The following is a 15,682-nucleotide window of genomic DNA, read 5'->3' on the forward strand; positions in this document are numbered from 1 at the left end:
AATTAAAATATATGGTCTTCTCTGATTCAAAAACAGTTTTGTAGATTCTAAACATTTCTCAATCTAAGATATAAGAAGAGGAAAAGAAGATGAGAAAGAGATGGAAAAAAAACTTTTTACATCACAGACTTAAAAAATAAGAAACTAAGCATAGTCTGAAAAGAATCTCTTCCAGTAATCTGAAACAGAAAAGTTAGAGGAATTCTTTTACTGCTACTTTAGCTGTGTGGAGTCTTCATCAAGTACAACATCTCAAATTCAACACATCAATACTTTACCAAAAGTGTGCAAATACTATTAAACTGTGTTTTAATAGTTTAGGAGTGGTCATGTAGGGAGAGAAAAGTAGATAATTCAGTGAAGACATTGCACTGAAGGTGTGACATGAACAAAACTCTAGAGCACTGGCAGTCTTTGAGAGAGAAGAAAAATTTCACTTGTGGCATCCATTTTTTTCTGGTAACCTCTGATTACTTCAGACCTTGAGCTACAAAAACAGTAAGCAGCAAGGTAGTTCTCTGAGAAGTAAGGCTGTTGGAGCAAGGATGATTCCTCCCTGTGACTTATCCAAATTTTACTGTAGAAATATACAATATACAATCTCTGCCATATATTTTTGTTAATTTAAAGGCCATTATTTTCTTTTATTGATATTCATTTGTTCATTCATTCCTTATTAGCCATTTTTCTTTTTTCCCTTTCTCCTTTATCCCCTTTTCTTATATTCCAGTGCAGGGATTCTTTTTTTTTCTCTTTTCAAACATATAGCAGAAGTTAGTTGCAGACAAGGTGTCAGTTTACAAAGTAGTAAAACCTAAACCAATGCTTTACTGGCACTACTGTGTAGAAAGGAGTACGAAGACGCTGCTTTTTTTTTTTTGTCATCCAGATCTCCAAACTATCTGGGAAGAGGTGTAGATCTTCCATTCTCAGTCTGTATTAACAGAGAGGCAATATCAACTTGAGTGATAAAGGAATATCTTTTAAGTATTTATTTTACCATTCATATGAGTTCTTTCTTGTCTGTAAACATGGTCAAACTTATAAAGTATTGAAATGTTTCCAACATTCTTTAACAGACTAAAACCTGTAAATAATAAAAAATTGAAGTAGAAAAACCACTACAATGAAATTAACAGTTTCTGACACTGGGATATTAATCTTCACCATATTCTAGTTTTCTACATCAGGTACTATAGCACTTATCATGGTTTTACTAAATATAAAATCAAATAAAACCAAGAAGTGCAGCTTCTTGTTGCTACTAGTACATTGAATCTCTTTAGAGACTCGGGCTTTTGTTTAGCTTTTATACTGACATCATAAATGTCTGCATTTTAGCAGTGCATGTTTCTAAACACATTTGTATAACTTCCATGGATATTACTGAAATCGAGATAACTTTGGTGCTTTAAGATCACCTTTAAATTTCCCATCTATAGTACCTCACATGCTACTTTTCTTATAAATTTGTTTTCTGTGGAGAATGAGTGATAGAAGGACAAGCTAGCAGGGTTTGAAGTGATTGTTTTCTCAGAGATTGACAGATAGCATGATAGCACAGGATACCTAATGAAAAAATGAAGAAAAGAAAACCAGGCTCTTCTAGTACAGAGTGTTCTTTTTCCTTTACTCCCCGTTCTTCCATGACAGAGACTGAGTTCATGTAATTCTTCTCAGGAAAACTAAGAAGATAGAATTATTCTGTGTTTCCACATCAGAAAAGACAATCATATGTCATTGGGAAGAGATGAACCCAGGAGGATAGGAATGCCTGTTTGCCGGACAATATCATCTCTCAGTGTCTCTGGAGTGGGTTTAGTTCTATATTCTTGGCTAAACTCAAATTGTTCAGTCTACACATCAACTAGCAGTAAATATCATAGAACAGTCCCAGAGAGTTGAATGCCATTGTCTATATTTTTAATTTGTTTTAAAGTGATCGCTACTTTGGATTTGGGGCCAAATGGACCATCTAGCACTCTCCCAAATGATTTCTGGCATAGATTGGAAGTTATCATTGTCAAAGGGGCATTTGTGATGTGTTGTTGCAAGTAAACACCTAGTTTTAGGGAGGTAATTTCATAGTATGGATGTGGTCTGGTCCTCGCCAGCTGGCTATAGTGTCAACAAACAGTCCAATACACACGTAATTTGTTAGTACAGCTTCTGTGGCTACTTACAAATGCTTTGTGCTGTCCTTCACACATATTTTCCCAGGAGTTGGAAGTCATGCTTCAGAACTAATGTTTCCAAATATTCTATATTGATCAGGCTGCAGAACATTTATTGTCTCTATGCAGAAGTGAATGTGTTGTTCAGGACTGCCAAAACACCTCTGTAGAGCAAAAATATTTTCACAGTACTTGCTAATCAAGATGTATCTGCATTACTTGGCTTGCTTAGATTGAAATGGGATGTTTCAAAAACTTTTTCCATATTCAGACTTATAAACAGTAGAAACTATGATGCAACTTTCACCCAAGCATGCTGGTATACTGACAACTTTCCAAACTGTCCTTTGTGCCACAAGGATAGGACTTTAGTAAATCTGTCTGAAAGCATTTCTTCTTCTTTTTCCACTCTTTAATTCTGACTAAGAATTCTAATGATCTTCGCAAGAGCGGTTTTGATTAGAGAGGCATGCTACCTTAAGATTACCTTTTAAAATAGAATTGTAGTTTTCCTCAGAGGGATTTCTGCAAGTTTCTCTCCATGAGAGAAGCACTACAATGGAAAGTATGAACTACTAGGTCCTACTGAAAATATATTAATATTTCAGTGTTTCAGTATGACTTAATACTACCAATTCTGGTGACAGCAAAAATATTAAAACAATAAATATTAATATCTGTACCCAGAAGAGGACTTCACTGATTTAATTGTCAGGAAGAGAAAGTGGTGCAAAGGTATTAAATAAAACTCAAAACTTATCTACCACCATGACCAATGTCTTTTTTTATAGTTACCTGCATGTGTGGAGTGTGCTTTCTCCCGACTCTTCTCATGAACGTTATAGGAAACTGCCAAGCATTTTCAATTTGTACCATTCTCTCAGCCTCAAACACCTAAAAGGTGCTTCTACACCTTAATCAAAGATGTCAGAGATTATTAGGTGATTTATAACAGGCAGAATCAAATCTAGAATAGTCCTTTAGTAAACCATTAAAATAGTTCTTAAAAAGCTCTCCTTTAACTGTGGCAAAACAGTTTTATTGACAGAAATTCAGCAAAGGAGCACTGATGCTCTAATTCAATATTTACAGATATAGATAGTAAAAAAGTATAAAAAAAATCCCAAACCCTGACAATCATGTTCACACACTACCAAAGCAATAGTGGTTTATAAAAAAAGGTTCTCTAGAAAGTTTTCAAAATACCATGTGAAAATACATATCTGTTAAGTATAAACTCTTCATTGTCAAGATTTTGGGATTTAAACAGTAAGTTTTGACATGCAAAGTAGGTAAAGCAGATTGAATACAAAAATCACATTTTAATTATATTGGATTAAATTATTCATTGTGAAATAATGGCAAACAGCAGTGGGCCATGTTTGGTGTAAAAGGAAAATCTGTGGAGATGCAAATAACTTAACACTTCAGGGGGTAAATACATAAATTGATAAGCATATGAAGTAATTTATAAAAAATTCAGTTGATCTCTTGATGAATGTACCTAAAGGCACTGAGGAACTCTTTAACCTTAAAAAGAAACAGGTTAAAAGAAAGAATAAGTAGAAATCAAAGTCATGCAAATTCAAATAGGGAAGAAACTGTAAAACTTCTGATTAATAATCAGGGGAAGGTGCTAGTAAAAGAAGTTGATAGCTAGCTTTTAAAACACATTTCTACCTATAGTTTTATTCTATTTATTGATGCTAGTTGGACAATTACACTAGTATGTGCATGAAAAGATGTGATCTATGTTAAGCGATTTGTCAGAAATGATTGGATGAGTTCTGACATGAAAAGGTACCTATGAGTCATAGAATTTACTATGAATAAATGTTTCTAATTTATTCTGAAAGCTTTTTTCACCCTATCATGTAATTTGAGGGGTAAAGTCCCAGTAACAGCCAACTAATTCCAATGTTAAGATTGGTCAAATCTTCAAAACTCCAGAAAAGCAAATATTTATATCACTAGCTTCAGGAAAGGGCCTTTTAATTGTGAGAAAATGCTTCCTATAGTTCAGTCACCTACCTTCCTTCTTCAATGTGTCATGCAAAAATTTTTGGAATTTACTATAAGAAGTGCACTTTATTCAGCATAAACCAGGAAACATATTTACGTGTCAGATCAGCTCTGAAATGAAATATGAGGATAATTGTGAAAGGCAGTCTAAGCCAGCAATATGTCAGGATGGTGAATCATTGATGTTTATAGCTGGTATCATTCATATCAGTGCAGCTATAATTTTCTTACTGTATTAATCAGTACCAACTTGATGTCTTAGGTTTATGTTTCATTCCATATTTAGCTATTAGTGCGTTTAAAGTCCTCAAATGCAGTTATGTCAATTTTCCCATTTAAATTTCCTATAATTTTATTCTCCATTTCCAATAACTCAAGTATGGGGAAATAATGATATAAAAAGCATGGGAAACTACTGAGAGTGTTTATATATTCAGATAGATAAATTTTAAACATAATGCCAATAGATGCATAAACATATATATTGAAGGTACAGAACATATTTTATAGACATTAATGTAGTTTGCTCAATGACTGATACTTGCAACTTGATGTGATTTCCACTGAAGTACTTCACACATACTCAAAACTGCTTAGGAAGCATAAGTAAAGAATCTCTTTATCAACAGGTTAATGTTTTATCCAAGGAATATTATTTTTTTTTTGTCAGGATTTAGCTAGGATTTTGAAAAAAAGTACTAAACTGTTGAGTGTTTCAGTTCTAAACAGCTAAAGTAATTTTCAGTCCTTGATTTGCCTCCTGTTCTAAATTTAAGAGGTCTTAATGTTTCTGAAGAAAAGAGGATCTGTTCCTATTCACTAGAACTATAATTGTCTTATAAGATTAAAAAAAAAGATAATGAAAGTAATAAATTATCTCCGTGTCTACTGACCATCATTAACTTGGCTTCAGTCATACGATGAAAAAAAGTCAGTTAATTTCTCTTCAGCACATTAGTACAATTGCTAATCCATGGTGAGTAGATTTGGTTAAATCTAATGGGTTTTGTGTGTTAAAAGTGTAGATATTCTTCTAATGATTCTGAACAATGTAAGTCTTTTTTAAAAGCAAAGAGGCAGTTTTACTAGATGCATGACAACTGCCACCGTATAAAGGCTTATTAACTTTTTATTTGATTCAGAAAAAGAAGGACAAATAATATTAGAAATGTAAAATTATTAAGTAAGGATTTTTTTACTTTAGATAGGTTTCCTTTTCTAAAATTTTAAAGAAAGAAAAACCCTATTTTGACAGATTTATGCAGTATTAGCATATTACAACCTGCTGTCTTTTGGGGAAAAAACCAAATCAGTTATGTTGGGCTGGGGCTTCTAATCTCAGTCAGATCCTGCTTTCTGTAAGAAATGTAAACACACAGAGGAAAACAAAAAGAATAACAGATACAGAAAATATATGTATAAATTATTCCTATTACCTCTCTATTGGTTAAAAACATCAAATTTTCCTTCTTCTGTGAAATTCTTTTTTCTACCTGTCTAATTGGGAGACACTGAATGGTATTGCAATATCCTTGAAAGACAAAGCCAAATTCCAGTCTTAACATAAGCAAAAGGAATGATGAACGTGAACAGAAATAAGGTGTGAAATGTAAATACTGAATGAGGATACTCAGGATTCTTATATCCCAGACATTCAGGATTTATCCAAATTTGAGCAGGTTCCTTTCACTGATGTTGTCTAATCAGGGCATTTCTCAAGATTAGAGTGATGCAGTATTTTATCTGCTGCTGTCTTCTAATACATCAATTTTGGTAGATTTTTTGTGTGTCCTTTTTCTCTAACTTATCAATTTTCTCTTATTTTTCTGGTCAAATTCTTTACTTATTTGAAGTGGGATTTTTTTCCTATCTTTCTCTGTGACTAATGCAATAATTAAATTTAGCATCAAATGTTACCATTTTATTGCATTAAAAAAATAGAACTGTAGTCTTTTATGCAACAGTGATCACACTGTATTTTTTCCAGTGCATATCCGTTACATTCTTTATTTGAAAGAAATTGTTCCTGTCTCAGAGACAACTATTCAAAATTTCCTTTGATGCATTCTCTTCACAGTGGAGGTCTACATGTCACTATTTTCAACAGCTAGAGCCAACACTGAAAATAGTAGTATTAATTTCCTAGCAAATTTTATTATTCTTGTTTCATGATAGGATCTTCTTTTCCATTGGAACTTTCAGAGCACTAGTATCAAGTACATATAAAATATTAATTTTTGCATATTTTCAGGCAACAAAATTCGCTGTTATGTTGTTATCCAAAACAAATTCTTTCACCATGCTGCCCTAATCTTTTCTCAGCCTCCAATAATGGGTTCACATACTATTTGAGTAAGTAAGGAATTAGGTTGCAACCAAAAAAAAAAGTATGCAGTCATGTAAGTCATGTAAGCTTTTATTATGATGCATATTAAATTTGGTGGGTAATTTTCCAGCCTTTAATTTAATCAAATTTTATTCTTATCTTTACAATAATTATGTCCTTATGAGAAATATCTTTAAAAGAACTTTTCATAGCTTTAAAACAAATGCAACTAAAGTTGGAAAAAAAACCTAAAAAAAAAAACAAAACCAAAAGTACCATGTGAGAATTATAAAAACTTTTCTTCCACATAACTTCTCTTTTCTTTTAGAGTGATATACTTTTTTTCTTCTCTGGAAGATGTTCATAGCCTCTTGAAGGAGAAATTGTGTATCCTATTCTCATTTCCTATGGCTAGTAGCATAACATTACCTAACAGCTGGAGGAAGTAGGCAAAGTTCTTCTCTTCCTACACACCATGGCAATGAAGAGGTGTTCAGAATGAAGTCTTCCAAATGGTAACAGCCAAATTTTGCCCAGAACATCCAAATTTTTCAGTAGATCTTAACTTGGCTGTTTTTTTTTTTTTCAAGGGCAGCAGAAGTTTCCTCCCATCCATGAAGCTCTGGTTTCTGTTCCAAACTTGTTGCTGTACCTAATCTGTTACAGGGAATGGACATTTCTGTTTCTCTTAAGCAATCAGATATATCATTTTAACAGAAATTTGATTTTAACTAAAATTTATCCTATAATTATTTTTCCCCTTGAGAAAACATATTTTCTTAAAATTTGGACATTGAAAAATATTTAGTCCAGTTTTAGCTTTAGTTGGCATTCTGTGTTTATTCAAATGCATACACACACACACACACACACACACACACACAATTTCAACATCAAAAGAAAATTTAATATCAGAATTTAATATCAGAAGATCCCATAGAAAATACGTACAAACACATGCTTGCCTGCATGGGCCATTTTTTCTTATTACTTGATTAATGATGATCTTTTGGTGAAGTGGTATCTTTGTTTCAATTCAGTGAATCTGTTCCCCGATTCCTGTAAATGCTATTAGAAACATCTCTATAGCAACTAATGGTGATGCTCAAGAAAAATGTTCCCAAAGTTTCAGATAAAGAAGTAGATCATTAGAATCCCTTAGAAAGAAGATTGTAAGTTCATGTAGGTGGAGCTGACAAGTGAAAGGAGACACAAACAGTAAAATAATCATCACCCTGATGTCAGCAAGTGTAAAGACATGATTTGATTAGTCTTTACATTCACCTTAGAGCTATTGCGCTCGGGAATGGATGGGAGAATTATTTTTATCTTTAGAGAATTTAAGTTTGAATTTTGGTTATGACTGGACAGATTTATTTTTTTGAGGACTCTAAACTAGTCAACAAAGTAAACAGGTTTTGTTCATATTCTCATCTGTCTATTATTTTGAATTATTTTAGTTAGCATCTCAAACATTAATATTTGTGACATTTTAATAGCTGAAATAAAATTATCTCGAAAGTCAAGGACTATTTTGTCTGTTTAGGTGTACAACTCTGATTAGGATCGTTTTGAGCATCTTACATGAATTATTTGTGTAAAAAACTGCTCTCCAGTGTCACTTTTAGTTCCATCACCAACTTACTCTGTATATGACATATACTTTTAGAGGTAAAGCAGACTTTCAGACTCAAACATCTCCTAAATAGAAATCGTGCCATGATCTGCATCTTGGTGGATTTAAATAAAAACCAAAATGTTAATATCTTACACATTCATCACATATAAAATGAAAAGATAAAAGTAATAAAAAAGGCGCAGTTTACTTCTCGGTAGGGTACTATTTCAAAAAGGAAAAAAATTACCTCTGCAGAAGAGAAGATGGTATCACTACTTAGTGATGAAGCATTCTGCTTAATTCTTAATTTGAAAGGACCTGCCTAATGAGCCATGGTTGGTTCCCTTAGACAAATTTATTACTCTCACTTAACATGGACATCATTATTAATTAGGCAAGCAGGAGTCATACCATCCTGTCAGCAGAGATGCTGTATTACCCTGACACTGGGTGTAAGCCAAGGAGTTTCCTCATAGCCCATCCTTCAGCAGGACTGCATTCCTTACTGTAGGGAATTAGCATACTGCTACAAATTTTATGAATGTTCCTCTTCAGAGAATCTATATTAATTCACATTGAGAACATATGGGGCAAATGGTACAGCTCATCATTAACATAATGAAAGAATTCTTAAAAAATCAACTTGAAAGTGGCTCATGTCCATGACTGACTAGTAAGTGATTATGAAAATACAGGGTCATAGCAGGTTCTTGAATTGAATGACATTTTCTATTTTAACAGAAATAACCATTTGATAGAAGTTGAGTAATGAAGATTCTTGCTTATTCCAAACCAGAGTTTGAGAATCCTGACAAGTTTATCTTAGATTTGCAGAGGCTTTTGAACAATTCTCAGTTGGAGTCATAAGAAAAGAAAAATGGATTTAAATTCCTTTACAAGGACATTTGGATAACTATCTTTTAGTTTTGCCTACATGTTGTTTCCTGCTGTTATCCATTGTACAAATGGAAACATGATTAGGTCTATAAATTTGTGATACAGATTTCACTTTCTAAATACCTGAGAAAAAATTAAAAACAAGCAAGGCAAGAAGGCTCTTGCAGCAAAAAAGAGCACAAGCTGTACTAAAGGGAGCTTTGCACCAAATTATTTTTTTAAGTAAAAATGAAATACCACTGAAAAGGAAAGGAATACCTTATACTTAGGTCAGCAATATTTTAAAAAATTAAGTACAACATTTAGATGTATTTGATTTGAACTTTTCTTAGTATGGATTTAACCACAGATATGGATATCAAAATACACTTACATTAGAACTAGTCAAAAAATGAAATTACTATTCTGTGGAAAGTTACTATTTCTGTAGAATGTTGAATTTTGTTTTCATTTCAAATAAGAATTTCATAAAATGTAAACTCCAATAATAAATGAATGCATTATGTATGTTGTTTGGCACAATAGTAGTAATTGACATATTCTAAAATTTTTATATGGAATCCACTGAGGGACAATGCAACCTGGTATTAATTAGCTATTTTCTAAATCAAAGAGTGTTCTTACTTTGCTAGCAATGTTTATAATAAAGCACAAAAGCTTCTACTTAATCACTTCAAAGACTTTTCTGAGACTGTTATATTTTTCAAACAAATTTTAAAAGAGATCAATCTCAGTAAAACTTTAATTTAATTTTTCACAGTCAACATGAGAAATCAACCTTTTTTCATAGTCATTCTTCCCAATAGGAAGAAATCCCATAAGAATGGGAGAGGCTAACTGTAATTTAAAAGCATCAAATCTTAACTGTGCCCAGCTGAGTAGATATATACATTCTGGAAATAAGCACTGCAGAACTTCCTCTCATTTAACAACAAGGGCTATTACTTTAATTTCTTTAATAACAGTGACTCTTAAGATTCCACATAGCACCATAGTTTAATTTCATGTAAGGTTTAAGAGTTTGCATTAGTAAGAAAAGAAAGAGGAAAATAGTGGTTATTCTACCACTTCCTACTTATCTGTCTGAGAGCGAGTTTCATACGGATTTCTGTTTTATTTGTTTCCATCCTTGGTCAGCTTTAGGTTCTTGGTTCATTGCCCCAGTGAGCTCTGACCTGAACAACGTATGGTGCTCTTCCAGCTTGTGTCAGCTGGTTATAGTCCCCATGGTCTATTATAGTTGTGTATAACCAGAAGGCAATATTGTCCTGTCAGTCTTCTTAACTGATCTCAACTGTGCCCTCTGTTATAGTGTATCATTGTAGAAATTGCACCCAAGCTACATATATCCAAATTTCCAGATGTATTTGCAAGCACAGCTGGTGAGCTAGTGGCTTGTGACAGCTGCTTTGCCATAGTAGGGACAGGTTAATTAAAACTGTTTCTGTGAGTATTTTTCACAAGGATGAATTACGTGTCAGAATTTTAACATAAAGCATCTTGTATTTAAAAAAAAAAATATTTTAATGAAGTATTTCCTGATTAATTTGGTCATTCTTTGATTTAGTGCCCATTAGAAATCATTCAATATTATACATTTACAGTCTGATATCCATCATGTGGTGTTGTGTTGAAAGTAGAGGCAAAAGTAATTTACTCCTTGATATCCAAAGTGAACAACTTAACCACTGGCAGCCACTGTAATCTCTACTGGCAGTATGCACCTGCAGACAAATTTTATGTTGGATTTTGTAAGCCATGGGAAATATGAACTTGTTTTGTCTAGCTTCTATAGGGAAAACAGGACAAACTTTTCATAGTGCTTAAATAAATCCTTGCTCTCGTTTGGCCTGCCTTCCAGAGTAGAGTGGGTAAATCAAGTGGGTAAATCAAATAGGTAAGAGAAGCTGATATTTGTGTTCCTCTCATCTAAATAGAAAATGGGCAACTTTTACAGAATGTATCTAATTTAAAAGTGTATAGCAGATAACATATTTGCGAAGTGATTTGTTAAAATGTTGACATTATGACAGATATGCTGTGTTGTTCTGTACCATCATGAATATGATTACATTATGACTACTGGTTAAAATTCATTGAAGTGTCAATATTTATACCAAACGTATAGTTTTCAGTTCCTCAGCTCTCAGTAGTTACTGCAGTGTTGTTTCATTAAGAACACCATTTAAAAATGCTAGATTTGAGGCATAGATGTTTTCAATTGAAAATATTAATTGATGTATGCCAGATTATATAACTTCAGGTTTTCATCAGGACAGTGATCTACTGGACCGTCGGAAACATTGCTTCAGCGTCCAGTCTGAGTGTGGAGAAGACCTTTATTTTTCAGTGGAACTAGAGTCTGACCTAACACTATGGGAGAAAGCCTTCCAAACAGCAACTTTTTTAGAAGTTGAACGGATACAGGTAAGAACAATTGGCTTGATAGTTACCTTTTGGTACATTAACAAATTAGGTCAAATCATTAACAAATGATGCGATTTAGGAAATTCTCAGGCCTCTTTCAGCTCTCAGATTACTATTGTTTTATGTATGTAATTGCATAAAAATTCTTTTGGTATTCTCAAATAGCTTTCAATCTAACATTCAGAAGAAATCACTTCAAATACAATCTCCAAGTTCTTATGACTAGGTGGTACATATTTGTTAACTAAAGTTCACAGATGGAAAAGGAAAAGCAATCCATAGTTCAGGGATGAAATCAGCTGTTTCAATATTCTTACATACTGTTTTACAATACTTTGTTATTGAATAACATAAGAGAACCTTGCAGATTCTTGTTATTTCATTAATCAGAAATGAGAGTACACAGAGGGAGAATACTTACTGTGTGCAAGCAACTTGTGTCCTCAGATAGATTATTCGTTAGTCACACATTTTTTAATTTCTTGTGTATTTACTCAGTTGTCAGATAGAGGAGTTGTCAGAGGAGACGTGGATAACATTCAGCTATGGATTACTAGCAAATTTTTACATCAAAATTGGTTATCAGTGTTTGAAGATAGCTCTGTTTCTCACATGACCAGAAAATCATGGTTTTTTTATTTAAAATAGGAGGAAAAAAAAAAAAAAAGACTGCATCTATAACTCACCTTATCCTAGTTCTTGTGTTGATGATGTTCGCATCCTAAAAAATAGTTGTGTTTGCAAAAAGCTTTAGGTGATGTTGCCATGAGTTATTCTGTATACACACTTTCAAAAGTTGGATTTACCTATTAGCCTGTGCAATTATTGGCTAGTGCTTACTTTCTCTGCACTCATTTTCTTTATCCTCCTGGGAATGCAAGCACTGACAGTTTTTTTGTTTAGATAAAATATTAGTTAGTTATATATTAGCCCTCTTCTGACCTATAAACCAACACGTACAGGTGGATTGAGTTAGTATACACTAATGATTATCCACTTTGCAAACACTACTCTCAGTTTTAATATCTGTTACCTTTCTTGGAGGAATCAAAGAAGGTTTAGCTTTTATCTTTAAGTTCATGCACTCTGCTACATTTTAAGGAGCCATTCTTTTGAACTCTGATTGTCATGCTGAAAAATGTAAGTGTAGTTTTTTCTGTATAAAAATTGCAACAATATATATCCTCTGCTACTATGTATTTGAGATACTTTGTCTTTCTCATATATTGCAGAAGCATTACCCTGCCATCAATACAGAGTATATGACAATTTTCTTGAATAACTTTTAGCCCAGAAGCCACTTCATATTTGTTTTTCTTGAATATTGATTCATACTGTAGCATTCTTAGTTTAGATTTTACTCTTGGTTTTTAGAATTACATTCATTCAAAATTTCTCCCATGTTTCCCCAAAAGAATTTTGCTAGTAATCTTCGGATTTTTTCACTTTGATGGTGTTCACAGTAGCAACTATGGACTCAAAGTAATGATTTCCTGAGACTGATTGATTATACCAAATTTGTGAAGATGGACAAACAAGCTTTTAATTGTAGATTATTATGGAACACACATGTATGATTTCAATTTTTTTTCTTTATTTCCTTTCTGTTTGATAGCAAGAACTCATCCCTCAGTTTAGAAAAAATGGAGAATATTAATTTTTAAAATAACGGGTCTTGTCTTCCTGATTCTTCTTTCAGGACTCCATTACTACTTTTTAATTGAAGATTCAGACAAAATCAGGTTTGACTAAGTAGTGGCATAATTTTTCTCCAACAAATTATTTCTTTACTCTTTGAGGGGAAAAAAAAAAGAAAAGATGACAGGCTCAAAATTGAGATATCAACTGTACATTGTTACTAAAATTTGTGTTTTAAGCAATCATATTCATATGAATATTCATATTTAATATGAATGATGATCCAGCTGTGTGCAGGTTTTTCTCACTGTGAAATCACCTAATTTTAAAAATATCGTGTCAGTTTAAAACTGTCATTTAAAATTATTCAAATTTGTTGTGTACTATTCCATAATCATATGAATAATAACAGAGTTACTCAATGAGTATAAATTGGCATTAACCTCCACAAGAGGTCAATCAGAGCTCTATCGGGATGTAATTCTAAAGAATACATCAGAATTCCATATTTTAAAAATGCCTCACTAGAAATATGTGAAAAGCTCTGTTTAAGTACAATTCATAGCTCTGCCAGAAGTATATACAAAATAAAAAGTTAGGCAGATTTGGTTTGGTTTGGTTTTTTGGGTTTTTTTTTGTTTTAGGAAAGAAATATGTTAGAGGCGAAATAGTCAAGCTGATAATAGTTTAGCAATGGTGCAATATTGTAGTGGTGCCATTGTGGTGTATTACTATCATTCTTTAGTTAGTTTTCTTTAGGTTAGTAAGAAATGCTAATCCATTTGCATTATTACCTACTAAAAGAAAAAAAATAGTTGAAATAGAGATCCTTTTTTTCTTACTACCTTACATGAAGAATCTGGATCTACTATAGCTTACATAATGAATTGCAATTATATTTCTTTGTTAGGTTCCTTATGTGTTCCTGCTACTTTATACTAAATTTTCACCACTCCAATCATTACTGATTTTATTTCTGTCCTTTATGTTTGCGTTGTAAATATTTGTCCCCTAATGTAAGGATTAGTGTGTAAGCTCCTTTGTGTTATAGTACTGTAATATTTGACACCAATGAAGTTGAATTTGAGTTTGAAAGTCTGAATTAAATCTTGGACTCCTAGTATGGTTTGTCTTAGGTTCAAAGATAACTTACACTAGGTTTACAAGGTATCATTCTTTTCATAATTTAAACTGTGTATATTGAAGGAGTAGAATCTGAGGAACAGCTTTGGATTGTCTCCTTCAGCCCCTGCCAGACCTGATGAATTATTAATAAACCAAATTTAAGACTCTATATTCTGGGAAAGAACTGGAAACAAGTGCTGAAATATCTCCTGCTTCTTTTAGGTGGGGAATGCTTCAGATCTGATACGGTTTTCAGGAGCTCTATGTGTGAAAGCCAAAGATCCACATGATATGTTATTAATAGGTGCTTTTCATTATTTAAAGTGTTTGTTAAATATATAAGAAATTTAAAGGTATCAAGTCCCACGGGAATAATTTCTGTATTTTTGTTTCTTCCAAAAAGTCTGAATTAAAAGACAAATTTAAGAAAATAGAGCTGAAAAAATTCTTAACAGGGTTAATGCATGTCTGAAAGTTCATATTCCTACTCTGACCTGTGACCAGAATCATGTACAAGTGCATACAACACATGCATGAAAGAAGGGTAATTTTTCTGCAAAGAAACTAAAATCTCGCTGTCCAGAGATCTTTTTGTTATTCTGACATTTTTTGCTTTGAACATTGTGGAATTACATGGTCTGAGGGCATAAACTGGTTTTACATATAGGAAAAGTAAAGAATGACCTATTACTGGTGGTCTGCACCTTAAAATGCAATTTTTTCCTGCCAATAAACACATGGAGCTGAAATAAATTGCATTTCTCCATGAACTGTGCACAGATTTTTCTAGAAAGAACCTTCTGTCTGGGTAGCAGATTGCTTTTTCAGTGCAATATTGAACCAAGACTAATATGTCCTGTTTGTCATAGATCTTAACTTCTCATTGTGGCTAATTAGCCCAGGAAAGGTGCTGTGCTCAATCAGAGGTAGCAGTGCCAACTCAGTGTGATGCTGCAGTGCACATTGTAAGTTGACCTCTAGTGTTGAGGTGGGAGGTTGAATGACTTGGATGCCAATTTTAAATCTGATATACTGTCTCCTTGCCAAATTTTAATTCTTGATAAAAGCTCTATGTCTGTCATAGATATCTTGGAGGTCTACAAATAAAAGTGCACTTTGCATCTTGTTGGAATTTAGCAAGTTAATTCTAAAACTACATTTTTTGCTTTGCATGCATAACCTGAGCATTTTTGCATAGTGAATTCATTAAGTAGTAAGTCATTGTGAAATATTGAAAACACAAATACTATATGACTGCAAAACCACAGAGCTGAATTGTTCATTTTGTAATTAAACATTTTGGAGGTTTATGCGTTAATAGTTAACATTACCAAATGCACCTCTGTGCTGTAAGAATTCAGATTTTATGCATATAGTGAAGTATATGAAGTTCTTTCAGTGTTGGAAGCTACTGCTTTTCATCTCAACAGCTGCAGTAGGAAACCTTTCATTTAC

General features: G+C 32.9%; 1 protein-coding gene across 1 annotated transcript in view; it reads left to right on the plus strand.

The window, feature by feature from the left end:
* SNTG1 (syntrophin gamma 1) overlaps positions 1–15,682 on the plus strand; it is a 156,304-nt gene that overhangs the window by 118,725 nt on the left and 21,897 nt on the right. The window contains exon 15 of the mRNA XM_061995878.1: positions 11,312–11,464. Coding sequence (XP_061851862.1) covers positions 11,312–11,464 — 153 coding nt within the window. The remainder of the gene's footprint in view (positions 1–11,311; positions 11,465–15,682) is intronic.

Source organism: Colius striatus, chromosome 4 (genome assembly GCF_028858725.1).
Source record: "Colius striatus isolate bColStr4 chromosome 4, bColStr4.1.hap1, whole genome shotgun sequence".
NCBI classification, from domain to species: domain Eukaryota; kingdom Metazoa; phylum Chordata; class Aves; order Coliiformes; family Coliidae; genus Colius; species Colius striatus.